The 16430-nt window shown below is 39.8% G+C and overlaps 2 protein-coding genes across 5 annotated transcripts in view; one reads left to right on the top strand and one right to left on the bottom strand.

The window, feature by feature from the left end:
* Window positions 1-111: 111 nt before the first annotated feature.
* LOC111870454 (transport and Golgi organization protein 2) overlaps window positions 112-16430 on the top strand; it is a gene marked incomplete at its 5' end in the record, with an annotated part of 20371 nt that continues 4052 nt past the window's right edge. Inside the window, 4 exon segments of the mRNA XM_033753854.1 lie at window positions 112-259; window positions 5603-5849; window positions 11700-11930; window positions 15724-15834. Of these exon segments, the coding sequence (XP_033609745.1) occupies window positions 115-259; window positions 5603-5849; window positions 11700-11930; window positions 15724-15834 (734 nt within the window).
* Window positions 10369-16430, bottom strand: part of LOC111870453 (Fanconi anemia group D2 protein) — a 96774-nt gene continuing 90712 nt past the window's right edge. Inside the window, exon 26 of one of the 4 annotated variants that reach the window (XM_023862758.2) lies at window positions 10369-10529. The gene's annotated coding sequence lies outside the window, so the exon portion shown is untranslated. Of the gene's footprint in view, window positions 10530-11248; window positions 11295-13947; window positions 14153-15801; window positions 15860-16430 lie in introns of those variants that run through there. The other 3 variants (XM_023862759.2, XM_033753852.1, XM_033753853.1) reach the window with 3 other exon arrangements.

Genomic DNA, 16430 nt, shown 5'->3' with positions numbered 1-16430 from the left:
ACCCAGACTATGTGAGGTATTGCTGTATTGAAAAGAGGATTTAACAGTAAGATCTCTAAAATTCTTCTTTTTTTTTTTTCTTTCCCCACTCAGTACTAGGTATCAAGGCTACTGATGATGTGCATCTTATTTCTGCACACTACCAACAATCCAGCACCAAATGAGTTCAGACTGATTTTGGCATCCAACAGAGATGAACACTATGAGCGTCCAACTCGTCAGGCTCATTTTTGGGATGATGATCCTACAGTGATAGGAGGTACTCCTAAGAGATTGGAATATATTTTATAGACATAATGTAGAATGCTGGGCAACTCTTTCACTACAGAGTTGTAGTATTTTACTACTATTAAAGAGTTGTACATTTTCTTGAATTCTGTGCGAGCATTGAGAATGCCTCTGCACTTCTACCCAGGTTGTTTCTCACAACAGTTTTGTACAGGATAGCAGTTGCGTCTTCCAGCTCATCCTACTAAGATTACATTCTTATGTGTCATATCAGAACACATGGTGCTAATAACTGAACATTGTACATCATATTCAGTTATTCAGTATAGAGGGGGTGGGTTTCCCCATGCACCGCGACTAATAGTCTATTGTACGTCCCCCTTTAATTCTACTGTCGCCATACCCTACCAATACTGGTGCCCGCTATCTACCCTTTCTGCCAGCGAGGTCAGCCCTCTACTGGCAGTGGTACCTGATAACTCTCCCCTTTCTGCCAGCGAGGTCGATCCTCTACTGGCATTGGTACCCGATAACTTTCCCCATCTACCGGAGGCATTGGAAACTACTTGGGCAGGAAACTTTTTGCCTAATTTTGCTCAGAGGTCTCCTAGAGACATGAGGATCTTTTATGTGCCGTAAATCTACGACACGGGACTGACGGCTGAAAGTCCCTCCCGGAGGACTTGTTCCCTGAATTTTTACGTCCTTAAAAATTCCACGACCTCCGCCGGGTTTGAACCCGCGTAACTTGAGTCATGAGGTGGGAACGTTACCCCTAGACTACGGAGGCCGCCTTGTACATCATAAATAAGCCATAACTGTGTTTAGAAATGTATTATTTTGTTTACACTTATAATATATTTCAGTTTCAATAGCTGCCTGACTATTGTCCCTAGTAATATGTCATGAACCTACTCGTTGCTGTGTGAACTAATTGGCAGGTTTCAGTCATTGTAGTTAGCCTAATTATGATGGGGGTATGAAGCTTGAAGATGCATAATAAAAATTAGGAACACAGAAAGCCCTGGGTTTCAAACCCATGCCACTTTCCTAGGATTTTAAATTTCTCCAGGTACTAATTCATGAACACACAGATTTAGATTCAACCTGAAAGTGCATTAAAAGGGCATAACTGTCCAGTCAGCACCACATCCTCTGGAAGTTTTATATTGCCTCCATGGAATGAAAAGGTAAAAAAGTAAAACTATCCCTGTAACAGGCTGTGAAGGCTCAGCCTTATGTGCCTGCCACCCTTTTCTCCCCCAGGAAGATTTCTGGTACACATTTGTTAGATGCTGAGTCAACCCCAGGGCCATAGTGCAGCTGGAAAGATTAGGTAAACTGAAAAAATCCACCTTGAGACTTGAACCTGTGACCTTCCAGCTTGTAACATAGTGCCTCAACTAACTATACTACCACATGCCCCAGTGAAAATTTGCAGCAGCTCAAAAATGAAACTACATCTTGAATAAACAGAGTAAAAATCCAATTTGTTTTGTAACCATCTGTATTCAAAATGATAACCTGGAAAATACATTTTTTTCTTCAGTATCTTCATGCTTCCAGAACTCTCATGTCATTCACATCCTCCCCTAAGGCCAGTTACAATGCAGACATCTCAGAACAAATGTATGGTAATAGATAGTCTGTGTGACAACTGAGAAAGGATATATGTTGGGCAATGCTTTAGAGTGATGGCTAACACCCTCTTATGGAGGCAAACTCCACTCTTGCCTACAGTACAGCTTTTTATACAAAATGACCATTTATTTTTCTCAGTTGCATGGTACCAAAATGCTTTCAAAAGAAGATCTATCTCATCAGAGAAACTTCTGTTGATATATCTACACATAAAGTCCAAGTAATCAATGAGAATAAACTGAAAACATGATTCTAACATTCAGTAAATGAAATGTTACATTGATAGGAAAAATTGTTGGCAGTTAAGGATTTATGTATGTACAGTCAACTCTCGATTATCTGGGGCTACTGAGGCATTTTGAGGCTTATATGTTGTTTAATATTCATTCACTTTTGTTTCACATGGTGAGTTGTAACACGATTTTCGCACTAGTGTGAACTGAGCTCTGCATTCTTTGGTCCCGTTATGCTAACACAATGTTCTAGGGTAGGGGTGGAAGAATGCAAGGATTTGTGGAAAGTTTCAAGGACAGATACACCGCCCCAGTTAGTTTCTTTGTATCGATCTTCAAGTGCATTAGCAAAATGTCAGGGTGTAAAAGGAAGCGTGTTGTGTTAAGTATTCAACAGAAAAAGGAAAATGCCACAAAAAAGTAAACGAAAATATTAAATTTTTTTAAGTGTTAAGTCTGAATATTCGTAAAAAGTGTTGGATGTTGTTGAAGACTGTGATTGAAATAACTAATTCATACTTCAGTGTAATGTAAAAAAAGTATTAAATAGGCCATGAGATGACATAAAGATGAGGTAGAATAAATTTAAATACAGGTAGGCCTATAGTATTGTGAAGGTACAGTATTACAGTACTACTTTTAATAAAATTTGTCTTAAGCGGGTTTTCGATTAATCGTGATTTCCATCCCCACCATTATCCCGGATAATCGAGAGTTGACTGTACTGAGGGTTTTCTACAATTTCTTTAACCCTGTAAGTGGTAGTCAACTTGTGAAAGTGAAAATGAAGATTGTCAGCCTACTCTTCTTCCTTAAAAGGAAAAAAAGTAGGTTTATGTTTGTCTATGTGGACGTCATTTCAATGTTTGAGCCAGAGGACTAACTTTCACGAAAGGTGGTAGGACTGTTATGCCAGCATAGACTACTTCAGTACTGTACTTTTCAATTTCCCACAGTCAGTAATAAAAATGTGGCAAATGAAAATATTTTTTATGCAGAAGTGACACTTCATTTAGGGCCCTGAAGTGATTTTTGATTATCAAGAAGGTAAAGTTAAAGTTGTTATGGAGGAGGGCATGCATAGAGTCATGTATTCTTGACCTTGGCACTAGATGGAGATGAGTGGTGAGATTCATGCCCCGGCCACTTTAACCCATGGGGAAAGAATCCCCAGTACCCATTCAACAGGAGGCTAGGTGAGCCTCAGTGCTAGTCTGGTTGCTAGGAAGTAGAGAAAAATCTCTTGCCCTTGCCAGGAATAGAACTCCAATCCTCAGCCATCTAGCTCATAGCAAACTGCTGCACTGACTGAGCTATCCTGGAAATAGTCTTGTTTAAATGTGCAAATTTTGCTGTGGTAATGTTTTTGTACAATCTAAAATAACATGGTGGCTGTGCATAAACTGTATTTAGCTTTTAGTCTGTTGGCAATAATTAATGAACCACTGGGGCTAAACATGTGAAATGTGAACAGGTTTCATGCTAACAGGAAAGTAAGAAGTTTTTGGACAAACTGATGATTCCTGTTTACCCTGGAATGCTAAAGTCTCTATGGTGAGGTTGGCAAGAATTATAATTTGCTATTACAAATTCAGAGATACATTTATGGCATAATTTCCACTAACAGTTAGATATAAAATAAGGTTGTGTACTGTTGCCATGACTTTCTTAACACATAAAAGTATGTTTCAAGTGAAATTGATGTGTGTATATGGTCTACTTTCATATAAAATTTACATTCTCATAATCTTATATCACAGCTCTACTAACTATATTTTTTTATAATCAATTAATATAGACCAAATTCCACATACAGTAAAAACATTCTATCTTTTGGGATATAACACCGTGTAGTTCACTGAAAATCAACTGCCATTTTGGAGGAGCATGTTGCCTCCATCTTCAAGATTGAAGAGTAAGTCAAGTAAATAAACAGCCATAGCTATGCTTTCTGACTGCCTCATCCTGGTTTTGTGCTTGGCTTACTCTTTGGCATGAAAGTTAAAGGCAGCATGTTCCTCCAAAACAACAACTGATTTTGAACAGGTTACACAGTGTTATATCCCAGAAGATAAACTCTTCCTGACTGCTGCTCAAATCCTGCACATACAGTACTTTGTCAGCTATCACTTTCAACCACAGGAATGCATATTATCATGTAGTAAGGGTGACTATAGACAGGGTTTGGATTGGTGACTTGACTTAACTACTTATACACACAACTCATAACTACAATTATAATGCTACCGCTAATCTCCACAATTCAGAAATCACCATCAGCACCCCGTAAGTCTTTTCCAGCCATTTCTTGGCAATGGCTTCTAACAATGGAAATTTTTCAGCTTCATGAGCTCAGGTCCTCTCTTCACAGCATCCCATGCAGAACTTAACTGAACTAAGCTCCAAACCTCCTGGTTATAACATCTTGGCATGGACTGCATAGAAAACAGTTCTTCTATTGTTGTGTGCATGTATGTTGTGGGTGTTACCTAGCAATGGTCACTGTTTAGTAACAGTCTATACTCCACAGTCGGTTGCTATTTACAGTCACCACATAGCAACAGGTCTATATGCTACAATCAGCCGCTGTTTACAGAGTTACCACTGAGCAACAGGTCTATAAGCCACAATATACTAGATTACATGTGGTGGCCACATTTGTTATTTTACATTCTATATAGAAGTTATCTTGACAAANAGTTATCGAGAGAGACAGACAAACAGCTCACACACAATCATTAGACCATTAAGATTCTCCTCCTTATCTCCCTTTATCTTGAATGATGAAATTGGAAAGGATTTGGGAGGGCGTGGTCATAGGCAAATAAAAGTACTATTTCAGCATTTGCCTGGAGACTGATGAAAACTCCAAGAAACTTCAGTTGGAATAGCCTCTGTCCCACCTTCTCCTATATGCTTCTATAAATTATGTTATTTGTGAAATATGTAGTTGTGTCATTATTTCATTTGTTCTACAGCATGAGTGGGTGTATTTATCCTCGTGAAACACACTTCTGTTGAGATAAATCTTCTCTTATCAGTCCTGTTTATTGGCCATTCCATTTCCTTATAAAATAAGGAAATGAAGCTAAAAATAAGCCAATGTGTAGATACATTGTACCTCTTGTCCTTAACAATTCAGGAATCTTTTATACACTCTTTACAACATACCATTTACAGTTTAATAAAGGCGTAAAGATAAATACTGAAGAAACAGGAATCATACCTGAGAGCATGGCAAGATGCATGAACTGCCTTAGTAAGCAGCCTGAAGTCACTGCACATATTGGTACATATGTAGCAAGATACTTTGTATACATACAATAGAGGAAAACTTTTGTACTGGTTTCTTTTCTTCATATTGTGATTGGTCTTTGTGGTCTTTATCACATTAAATAAAACATACATGTATTCAGACAACCCCACACACAAGTTGCCTTTCCTTAAACATACATATATGTAATGTTCAAACTAAAGACATGTTTCTATTAATAATAAAGGGCGTGATCTAGAACCAGGCAAAGAAGGTGGCTCCTGGTTGGCCGTGTCATCACAAGGCCGCATTGCAGTACTACTTAATGTGACGGGTGAGAATATTCAAGATCCAGCTTGCAACGTTGGGAGGGGTTTCATTGTAGCTGATTTTGTAACCAACAAGCAACATGAGATGCAAGAAGAATATCTTGAAAGACTTTCTAAAAGTGGTCATAAATACAGCCCCTTCAACTTCATCAGTATTGACATTAGGTAAGACTTCAGCAATAAAAAACTGAGTATCAGTGACCACACACATTAGAAATCCCCCCAAAATAGAGATCTGAAGTTCTCATGGCAATGAAAGTGAAGGTGGGGACCAGCTTTCTAGAGATCACAGTGCTTCCATCTTCATCTGAAGGTGAAAGCAGTACATTCCTATAAAGCCACAGTAATTTTCCATAATACAGGTGCATCAGAAAGACTGGATGGATTTCAAGCGACTGTTAGGCCGTGACAGGGGTGAGGAATAGAGTGGGGGGACCGACCGTTGGGTTGGCAGGATAATGCAGTTTCAGTTGGTAACATGGAGTGGTCGGGTGCACAGTGTTCATTCATCTTAGAGACGTTTTTTAAAAATAGAGAGTCTGTGATTGCCACTAAACGAGCCTTCCGCACTCATTTCGAGCTCGGAGGTCGTGATAGAATCTCTACTCGGAACACAATTTTGTGGTGGGTGGCTTCATTTCGTGCCACAGGTTCAACCTTAAAGAATAAATTACACGGACGGCCATGGAGAAGGATGGCCGTTCAGTAACCGTTACATTGAAATGTTACAAAATTTCCTGGAACCAAGGCTGAACGGGCTTGCTGTTGATGCTGAGGACATTTGGTTTCAACAAGATGGGGCCACTACTCACACTGCGCGACTAACAATGGATCTCCTGAGAGGGCTCTTTCCGCAGCACATCATCTCACATCGCGGTGACATTCCTTGGCCCGCACGTTCGTCTGATCTTGCGCCCTGCGATTTCTTCCTTTGGGGCCATTTGAAGGTGGAAGTTTATAAACATCGACTACATACACTAGACAAGCCAAAGACCATGATTCGAGAAGAAATTGCGGTGATTCCACCAGATATGACCGAGTGATGAATAACTTCAGAAAGCGCCTCACCATCTGTATAAGAAGCCAAGGACGTCATATGGATATTATATTCCAAAAATAAATTGCATGTATTGGTGAATCTGATGGTAATAATAAAATTTGGATTTGATAAAGCCTTACCAATTTTATTGCCATGTGAAATCCATTCTTTCTGATGCACCCTGTACTATACCATCATAACCAGTGCTTGAGGTGGAATGAAAATAGAACCGGGATGCCATCCCACCACATCCCGCCCCACCTCAAGCCCTGGGTATTGTACATTGCATTTACTGCCAAAGAAGTAACGGGATGCTTTTAAGCCATTTAGAAAAGAACTGGGATGGCATCCCGCCCCACCTCAAGCCCTGATCATAACCCAGAAGACCACACTCTTAACTCTAACACTGTGGTGTCTATATCCCCTGGGTGAAAGGTATGTTAGAAAGAAACTATATTTGTAAACAGTCTGCAATGACAAAGATGAAATGTCCAGAAAAATGGTGTAACAGAGAGGAATGTGACATAATTAGCACATACCCATTACACTCAATTTGTCAAATCTCAAAACTGACTTGATATCCGAGTAGTACTATTTTTGACAGATATTTAGTGTTGGTGCCATGCAACAATTCAGAAAGAAACAAATTTCTCCTCTGCAAATTTAAAATCAGGGAATATGACATGGTTAAGTCCATGCTTATATCTAGGTTTCATTCCAGCTATGATTACCTGGGTCAGTCAGCAAGGCATTACTGCATTCTTAAACATCCTGGAAAGTAACTCTCTGCTTTATGTGATTTCCTGAGAAAACTCTTTTTGCATAACTTGCTTCCACTTCATTTTCAGAATGCATAAATTAACTCTGAAACTACACTGCTTCTTTTTGCTCTTACAGGCCCTCATTCTCATTTGTAATAACAAATAAGGATTTTGAATGCTTCTAAGTCATTGTGATGAACAAATGGACTGCATTCTTCTAAATTATGACACCATATAGTAGGTCCATAAACGTATTCCTAAATTTAAGCCCCATATCATGATGGCATACAGAGTGTGGAAACAAAGCTCCAAGTATTCTCGGCACTAACCGGAGTTAAATGGTCAGCTTATCCCCAGCAGAAAGAGAGGCCAGTACATGTAATATGCTTGGGAGAGATGAGAAATACATACAGACTTTATGAATGAAGGGAAGTCATTATTTGGGGATCTAGACATAGATGGTAGGATAGTATTAATATTAATCTTAAAGAAGTAAGATATGAGGAAGTAGACTGGATTAATCTGGCTCAGGATAGGATCTGGTGGGATACCCTGTGAGCATGGTAATGACATTTCAGGTTCCACAAATATCAGGAAATTTCTTGATTGGCTGAGGGACTATTAGCTTAAGAAGAATCAAGATCTATGCAGTTAGTACATATGCTTAAGTCAATCCATTTGCAATGCTTATTCATTGAACACATGGAATTAATTTGAGCATGAACTAGAAACTCAACTGATAAAAATTTTGGTAGGGTTATTTCTTCCATATGAAGCAGAATAAATATATTTTCCACATACCAGATGAAGGTTATACAGCAGGATGCCAAAGCTCTGTAGGAAAAATGTGCACCACAAGAATGTAAGACCAGCCTTTAGGTAAAAAGTTTCACTCTTCACAGTGGAAGCAGCAGGTAAACTGGAGTATGAAGAGTAAGATCTTCCAGGTTGTAATGCCATGCAGCTCAAAGATAACCCTGTGTTCTGAAGGAACATATCACCTCCATCTTCAGGGTCAAAGAGTATGCCAAGCAAGAAGCAAAGATGTTGGTTTCCCTCAAACTATACGGCTTTACAACCTAGAAGAATGTACTCTACATAGCCACCACTGTCCACGCCATATCTCAAGCAGTTAGTTGCTGACTTCCCACTGCGGCAGCCCGGGTTTGATCCCAGGTCTGGTCAAGTGGTATTTGTGGCGGACAAAGTGGTGCTGGGGCAGGTTTCCTCCGAGCACTTCGGTTTCCCCTGCCAATCTACATTCCACCAATTGCTCCAGAATCACCCTCACCTATCATCTGGGGCTGGTACAATAGGCCAGAAGTAGCCACAGTACAAAGGACTTAGTCCCACCCCACTAGCAATAAAAAGAAAGTCACCACTGTGAGAATCAGATCCAAAAACTGAACCATAATCAACAGAATGCTTCACAGCGAATCAAAAGGCAATTCATTCTGAGCCTATGTTATTATGAGAAAGAAAATGCATAAGCATATCCAAAAGAACAGCAATACAGATATATGATATGTGAGAGAGGAGTAAATTATATGAAGAAGGAAATGAAAGAAAATTGGGTCTGAAGTAAAGGATAATAAATGCAGAACTGTACACCAAAATATGATAAAATGCTTTTGAAGGCAAGGCACATGTATCTCAGACATTTGCAAATCCTGAAGTCCTTTCAGACAGTCAGCCATGTGAATATGGAATGGCAGGAAACCCACACACATAAATATACTGTGGCATATTTGCTCAAAGCAATTGTAAAGCCAGCAGACAGCCATTGCTAGGAAAAGGCTCTGCAAAGATGCCTGTTGCACCATCTCTCCATCACGTGACAATATGTAACTGTTTTGTTTTGTCTCTTTCCTACCATGGACCGAATATAGAACACCCAAAGATAACGTCTTGCCATTATGTACAGTAGCAATGTGAAAGTACTGCAGTAGTTTCTGGATGCAATTCATATCATCATTCCCAATACACAAATACTTTTTTTAAATTACATGAATAAACTTATTTTTTCTTGATTTCAGTATTGTTATATCCTTCAAATTCTGGCTACTGTATGCGGGGTTTCACAACTTTACGCCACAGCTTCAGGGGGGTTATTCCTGAGGTAATTCTGAATGAATAGTGTTGTATCATTTTGGGAACGATTCTCAGTGGTCACAGAGTTAGGGACAGGGAAGGGTAAGATTATCTGAATAAAACAAACATGATTATTATAACAAGAAGTGGTGCTTAATGGCTGTACACTATGTTAGATGGACTTTCACTTCTGCAGCAAATGTTCAAAATATCTGTCTTCAGCTTTATGTGATGCAGCATCCGAATCAGCACTTTCCTGGTCACTGAACTGGCCATGGTGGTCTGCTGAATTAGCTGCCATGATCACTGGATCTCAACCCCCTTGGGGATCGAACCCGGGCCACTGCAGCGGGAAGCCAGCGACTAACTGCTTGAGCTATGGCGCGGCCTTATCTTGATGGCAGTTTGTCTTCGCCACCACTTCACCACTGCCACTCTACCATTATCTTGAAGCCCTACTTGCATTTCACAGCATGTCTATCTGTCTCACACAATCACATGCATCTACTCTGACACATGTCTATGCCAAACCATCTGCACTCACTGACACATTGCTTTCAGCTACTGTCTCTCTCTTGAGAGCCCCCACAACACTTTTATACAGCAAGTCATTCTGTAATTCTGTAATTTATTTTACAATTCATTAATTTTTTCTCGATCTGAACTTTTTTTAGTATAACTGTTTTTCTACAAGATTTCAATCATTCGCCCTGTTTGACTGTAATAACCATTCTATTCACTGTCATTCTGTATGCTTTCATATTGTCACGTGTCACAGTGACTAAGACACGGGTCTGGATTGGTAATTGGATTTATTAACAACCTACAGGTTGTAACTACAAATACTTATTACACTCTTGTTGACTTATACAATTTACAGTCACTCCACACTAATCTTCTCAGTCTATTTCCACTAGTCTTCACTATCTGCTTCCTGGCAATGGATTTATAACACTGGAACAATACAGATCTCACTAAATTAAACAGTCCCAATCCCATTGCACTATAGCACACACAAAGTCTTCAAATCACACTTTGAATCTTTACAAGTCAACGAACTTTCCACGGCTGTCTCCTACCAAGAACTCAGAACTCTATCACTCACTGCCTCGGTTATACAGCCGCGGCACAGACCACACAGAAAATAGTCCTTCTATGGTTGAGGTTTGTTTACTGAGCCATCACATAGCAACGGTCACAGCAAAGACGCCTTTCTATTGTTGCATAATTTACCATGTNTTTATCGTGTAGAGTGCAACAGGATGCTTAAATATAATATTATAATGTACCATGATTACAGAGCAGCTGCCTGGGAAAGCATTGATAAAATCCATTACAATATCATATTCAATAATTCAGTAACTGTTGCATTTGTTGAGTAAAACTATTTCACAGTTTCACCTAGTTTCTTTTAGTACTGAAACTGCTGCTACATTAAAAGCTACAGCTAAAGAGTCTAGGGCATCTTTGCTGAAAAAGACATATTGCAAATCTGTTCCACATTAGAAGTTCACTGGCTGTAAAAGTATGTTAAGAATTATAACATTAAAATCTGTTAAAAGACTGAGACATTACTTATAAGGATCTGTTGAGAACTTTTAAGTGCCCTTCAAAATGATCCACACTCAAAACAGAGAAGTCATTTCATTTNATAGCAACGGTCACAGCAAAGACGCCTTTCTATTGTTGCATAATTTACCATGTTTACAGAGCAGCTGCCTGGGAAAGCATTGATAAAATCCATTACAATATCATATTCAATAATTCAGTAACTGTTGCATTTGTTGAGTAAAACTATTTCACAGTTTCACCTAGTTTCTTTTAGTACTGAAACTGCTGCTACATTAAAAGCTACAGCTAAAGAGTCTAGGGCATCTTTGCTGAAAAAGACATATTGCAAATCTGTTCCACATTAGAAGTTCACTGGCTGTAAAAGTATGTTAAGAATTATAACATTAAAATCTGTTAAAAGACTGAGACATTACTTATAAGGATTTGTTGAGAACTTTTAAGTGCCCTTCAAAATGATCCACACTCAAAACAGAGAAGTCATGTTCTTTATCTTATGATAAAATATAGTCATAAGTTAATTTTATTGTAATATATAATGCAATATTATTTTAGTTCGAAGGAAATCAAAGTGCAGCAGTACTCTAATGCCTCTGGTTGTAAGAATCAGGCAGAGAATATTGGATCAGGGTCAAGAGGATGGGGAAATTCCATTCCTGATCGTCCATTTTCCAAGGTGAAAGCTGGTACTTCCCGTTTTAAGGACATTGTGGAGATTTATGGGAAAACAGAAGACAAGGACATCTTAATTCAGGAGTTACTATCATTGCTTAAATGGGATAAGAGGTTAGAACCAATATTAGATCAGTATTTTAAACAATTTAGCTTTTATGGTTTTATCTAGAATCTTTCCTATACTGGAAATAACTTAACACAAATGCAAGATTTTGCCTTTAGTACCATTAGCTTTAAGTAAAAGTGATGAACCTTCTGTAATTTACTTTTACTTTAATTTTTAAACACATTCTATTTGGTCCACACTAAATGTCACGACATTTCAGAGGAATATATTTCCCCACCTTCAGGATCAAAGAATTAACCAAGCAAAAAACCAACATGTAGGCAGAATGAGCAACGTGCAGGAAACTAAATTCTGATGCAGGCCAGAAGGAAACTTGGACAGAAGTGATGGGAGGAGACCCACTGTCTTTAAGAGGCTAGAAAGAACCCATGTCAGTCAAGGAAAGAGTAACTCACTGACTCTCACATGGAGTGGTGTGTTACTTGGAGAAATGGGTAACTGTAGGAGAGAATTTGTGTTATAGGCAAGCAACAGGGGATAGCATGGACAAGAAGGAAAGCTGAGAAAGGAGGCAGTTGCTACAGAAAGGGCTGCCAAGGAAATTTCAGGAAGCTGGGCACCCTGAAGAGGCCAAAGTGGACAGGCCTGTTCACTGTAGGAGGATCCAAAAGTCCTACAAGTCCTTATGTTCTTAGAGGTTTCCATGACTTACTTAGACAGAAACCATACTCCTTGCATATACTATTGGGATGCAAGCTCCATCTGTCACCTCCCTGATGACACGATCCATGTGCATGGATACTGTGGACAGAACACTGACGTCAAAGCTGGATGCAGTGTTCCAAGTTGATGCCGTGTCATGCCATGGCTGACCTCTGGGTGGTTAAGATGGACAAGCTGTTAGTGCTTCTTACCATTGATGTCACTCAAATGGTCTGTCTGCATGCAGAGACCTGACCACACTCACAGAGGATGCTGTATACTCCCTGTATTTTCAGTCCTAGGTCAGCCTTGACCAGCTGAAGGAAGCTGCAGAATTTCATCGGTGTGAGGCTACTGGACTTGACGTTGTGCTTGGATATCATCCTGCTAATGCAGTAGAAGGTTGACCCAACATATGGCCAGGAGAGCAATCAAGTCAGGCTCATCACTGGGCAGAGTCACACTCACAGAAGGACTGACAGTCCTATAAAGCTACTGGTTGCTGTAGCTGTACTGTCTAAATGTAACCCAGACAAACCCCAGTTTATCATTCAGGCTGTCCCAGTCACATAGAGCTCTGGCCCTGTGCACTAAGTGGAGAAATACAGAATGCTTATTGAAGAGTGGACATCAGTACCAATCAGGCATTCCCAATCCAGCCAACAATGCAATATCACGGACAACCACAACCCGACAAGTCCTACTACATACCAAACAGCCATTACAATCAACCAAATGAGTGCATCCAACAACCTATTCAAGTAACAAATTACCCACAGCAAATAAATCATATGTTATCGACCAGTGAAGAAGAAATAGAAGAAGACAGTGAAACCTCAACTCAGTCACCAAATAAAATAAACTGGCAGGTACAGAGAAATAAAAGACGAAAAACAAACGCGACAAATCAACACAATACCATGGAGGTTGGTGAACTACCAACAAGAAATAGATATCAAGTACTCACCAATAACACTCAAGACGAATCTGGGGATATGCCAGTAAGTCCAACACCAACATTATCCAAAGATCACAATCGAAAATCCTAAGGATGTTAGTCGATGCACCTTGGTATGTGTCAAATGAAACCCTACATCAAGACTTGAAATTAAAATTCGTGAAAGAAATCATCCTGGACAGAAGCCGCCAACACACGAGCAAAATTGAAACCCACGAGAATGAACTATTGCAACCACTCAGGGAGCCAATCAACAATAGAAGATTAAAAAGGAAATGGCCAAATGACCTGATATAAAACAAATTAACTTCTGAAGAGGTAACGTCGATGGACATTTTCCTCGCATGACATGTAATAGTCGTTAGCGAAACCATTAACCTATAGAATGTACGTAATTCTGATTGTTAATAAATAAGTTCCTCCGAAAAAAAAAAAAAAAAGAGTGGTAAGTGATGGGTGCCAGAGTTCAGGTAGACGTGAGCAGGTTTACAGTGTATCCTATGGTCCAGACAGCCACCAGGTCTTCTGTAAATACTGTTGCTGAGGAGAGGAAGGTGGAGACTCTTCCTGAGCTTTCCTTGGCCACTCTTTCCACCTCCTGCTTGCCTATAACACATGAATTTTCTCCCATTTCTCTAGGTAACAAAACGCCCTTTCTAAAGATTGTTTAATCACTCTTCCCTTGGCTCCCTTTGGTTCTCTTAGCCAATGGCTCTGCTCCCTTCATTTCACTTCAAGTTCCCTTCTAGCCCATATCAGAACCTGATTTTACACACACAGTTTACTCTGCTTCAAGCCTGCTTCTTGCTGGGCTTACTCTTTGACCCTGAAGACAGAAGCAGTATGTTCCTCCAAAATGTCTGTGAACTTCTACTGGACTACATGGCATTACATCTCAGAAGACAGTACTGTTCAAATTGTTTCGTGGTGGAAACGCTGAAATTCCTGGATGATTTGCAGCAACTATTCATGAATCCTAAAGACAGCTTACATACATATGAAGGAGAACATGATCTGTGGCTTAATTTATGTCTTTCACAAATATCAGTATTATATCATATACAGTTTCATTGCAGGCCGCACCATAGCTCAAGCGGTTAGTCGCTGGCTTCCCACCGCAGTGGCCCGGGTTCGATCCCAGGTTTGTCAAGTGGGATTTGTGGTGGACAAAGTGGTGCTGGGGCAAGTTTTCTCAGAGTACTTCAGTTTCCCCTGCCAATCTTCATTCCATCAATTGCTCCACAATCACCCTCACCTATCATCCGGGGCTGGTACAATAGGCCAGAAGTGACCACAGTACAAGGGACTTAGTCCCACCCAACTAGCAATAAAAAAAATAGTTTCATTGCAACTGAAGAAATGAATACTTTAGTGATATTTATTTATTTCCCTTTAGTGAATAAACAGTCTGTTTCAAATGAGTAAATAATCTGCATTTGAACATTACACTTTCTTTCCACTCTCTCTTTTGAGGGATTTGAAAGTGTGACTGACCTATTGGTGAAGGTTTGTGGTTGGTTGCTACACCAGTTAGAAATGCGGAAGCTGAGCTGTGTTACAGATACATATGTCTAAAACTTATATTATTTCACTTGCCAACATGCATAATTCTTAAACCGAAAAAGTGATAGGTCATGACAGTTCTTTGATTTTACCCCATAAAAGCTTAATTTTCAGTCTGTAAATATCTTGAGATGTGTTCATAATATAATTAGATTTGTAGACTATGATGTGCACTGTATAAGCCCCCACTCTTTGTTGATCAAAGAATTGGAAATGGTTGAAAACTTGCAAAATAGTGTAAAGTCCAAAATGTGTATGTAAGAAACTCTTTAAGTTACAGAGGTTAAATTAATCTTCACGGAGAACAGTAGTTTCATTACACAGCAGTTTTATGACAGTTTCCCCAAAGCACTATTTATCAAGTTGATGAGGTGAGGCTCTGCAGTTACTGCCTGACTACGTCTTGAAAGCAGATGGTGGTTAAGAGTGGGGTGGAATGGTAGTAGAAGCAGCCCACACCATGGGTAGGTAAAGCAGCAGAAGCTGCCATCTGTGTTCAGTATTCAATCACACAGTACCCTGTAGAAATCATGTACAACTTGAGCAGTTGTATTTACCTGATGTTGATTACATAAGCTTGAAATATATTTATGTTATAAATTGTCTACAAACAGCCACTTTCCGGATCCTGAACTTCAACGACGACTAAATAATCGAAGTGCTTCTGTTGTGGAGAAAACTAGTTCTGTGTTTGTCAGTATCCCAGAACATGGATATGGTACCAGGTTAGTTTCTATATTCCTTCTTGCTCTAAAGAGTCAAATGAAAAAAAAAAGTCTAAGTGTTATATGTGTTCACAGATGTATACATAAATGTGTTCTGCATACAAATAATAGTGCGACACCCGATTAACATAAATATTGTGACATGCTGAGCTATGGATGACGCCCCTCCCCCACCCCCGCCAGCCGTGATGCGCCGAGCAAAGCCGAAGCGAGCCGATGTTAGCCGAGTCCTAGCATCCTGGTCGCTAGGCAACGCAAGTCAACAGCGGTGACGTCACCAAGTAGTAACAGCGGTTACNAGTCAACAACTCCGGACAGCGTGGCTAGCAACAAGGCACCAGACAACAATTGTCCGATCAAGGCTACATAAGGAGCAGCGAAGGCTATTCAGAGTCAGTCAGTCAGTTAGTCCGGGAGCTACCTCCGAGTTAGTTCCGAGTTAGCCAGCAACTAGTCAGTTGTATTGTGGCATTTGGAGTGTACTAATTGTGATACTGCAGATAGCAGTAATCGTAAATCTGTAATTTGGGTGATTGTATGAGCAAATGTGAAATAAAATTCGCTATATCAAATACGGCGTGAAGTTATTTGTCGCG

The sequence above is a fragment of the Cryptotermes secundus genome, unplaced genomic scaffold, assembly GCF_002891405.2.
Source record: "Cryptotermes secundus unplaced genomic scaffold, Csec_1.0 scaffold1924, whole genome shotgun sequence".
NCBI classification, from domain to species: domain Eukaryota; kingdom Metazoa; phylum Arthropoda; class Insecta; order Blattodea; family Kalotermitidae; genus Cryptotermes; species Cryptotermes secundus.
This window is presented reverse-complemented; position numbering and strand designations above follow the sequence as displayed.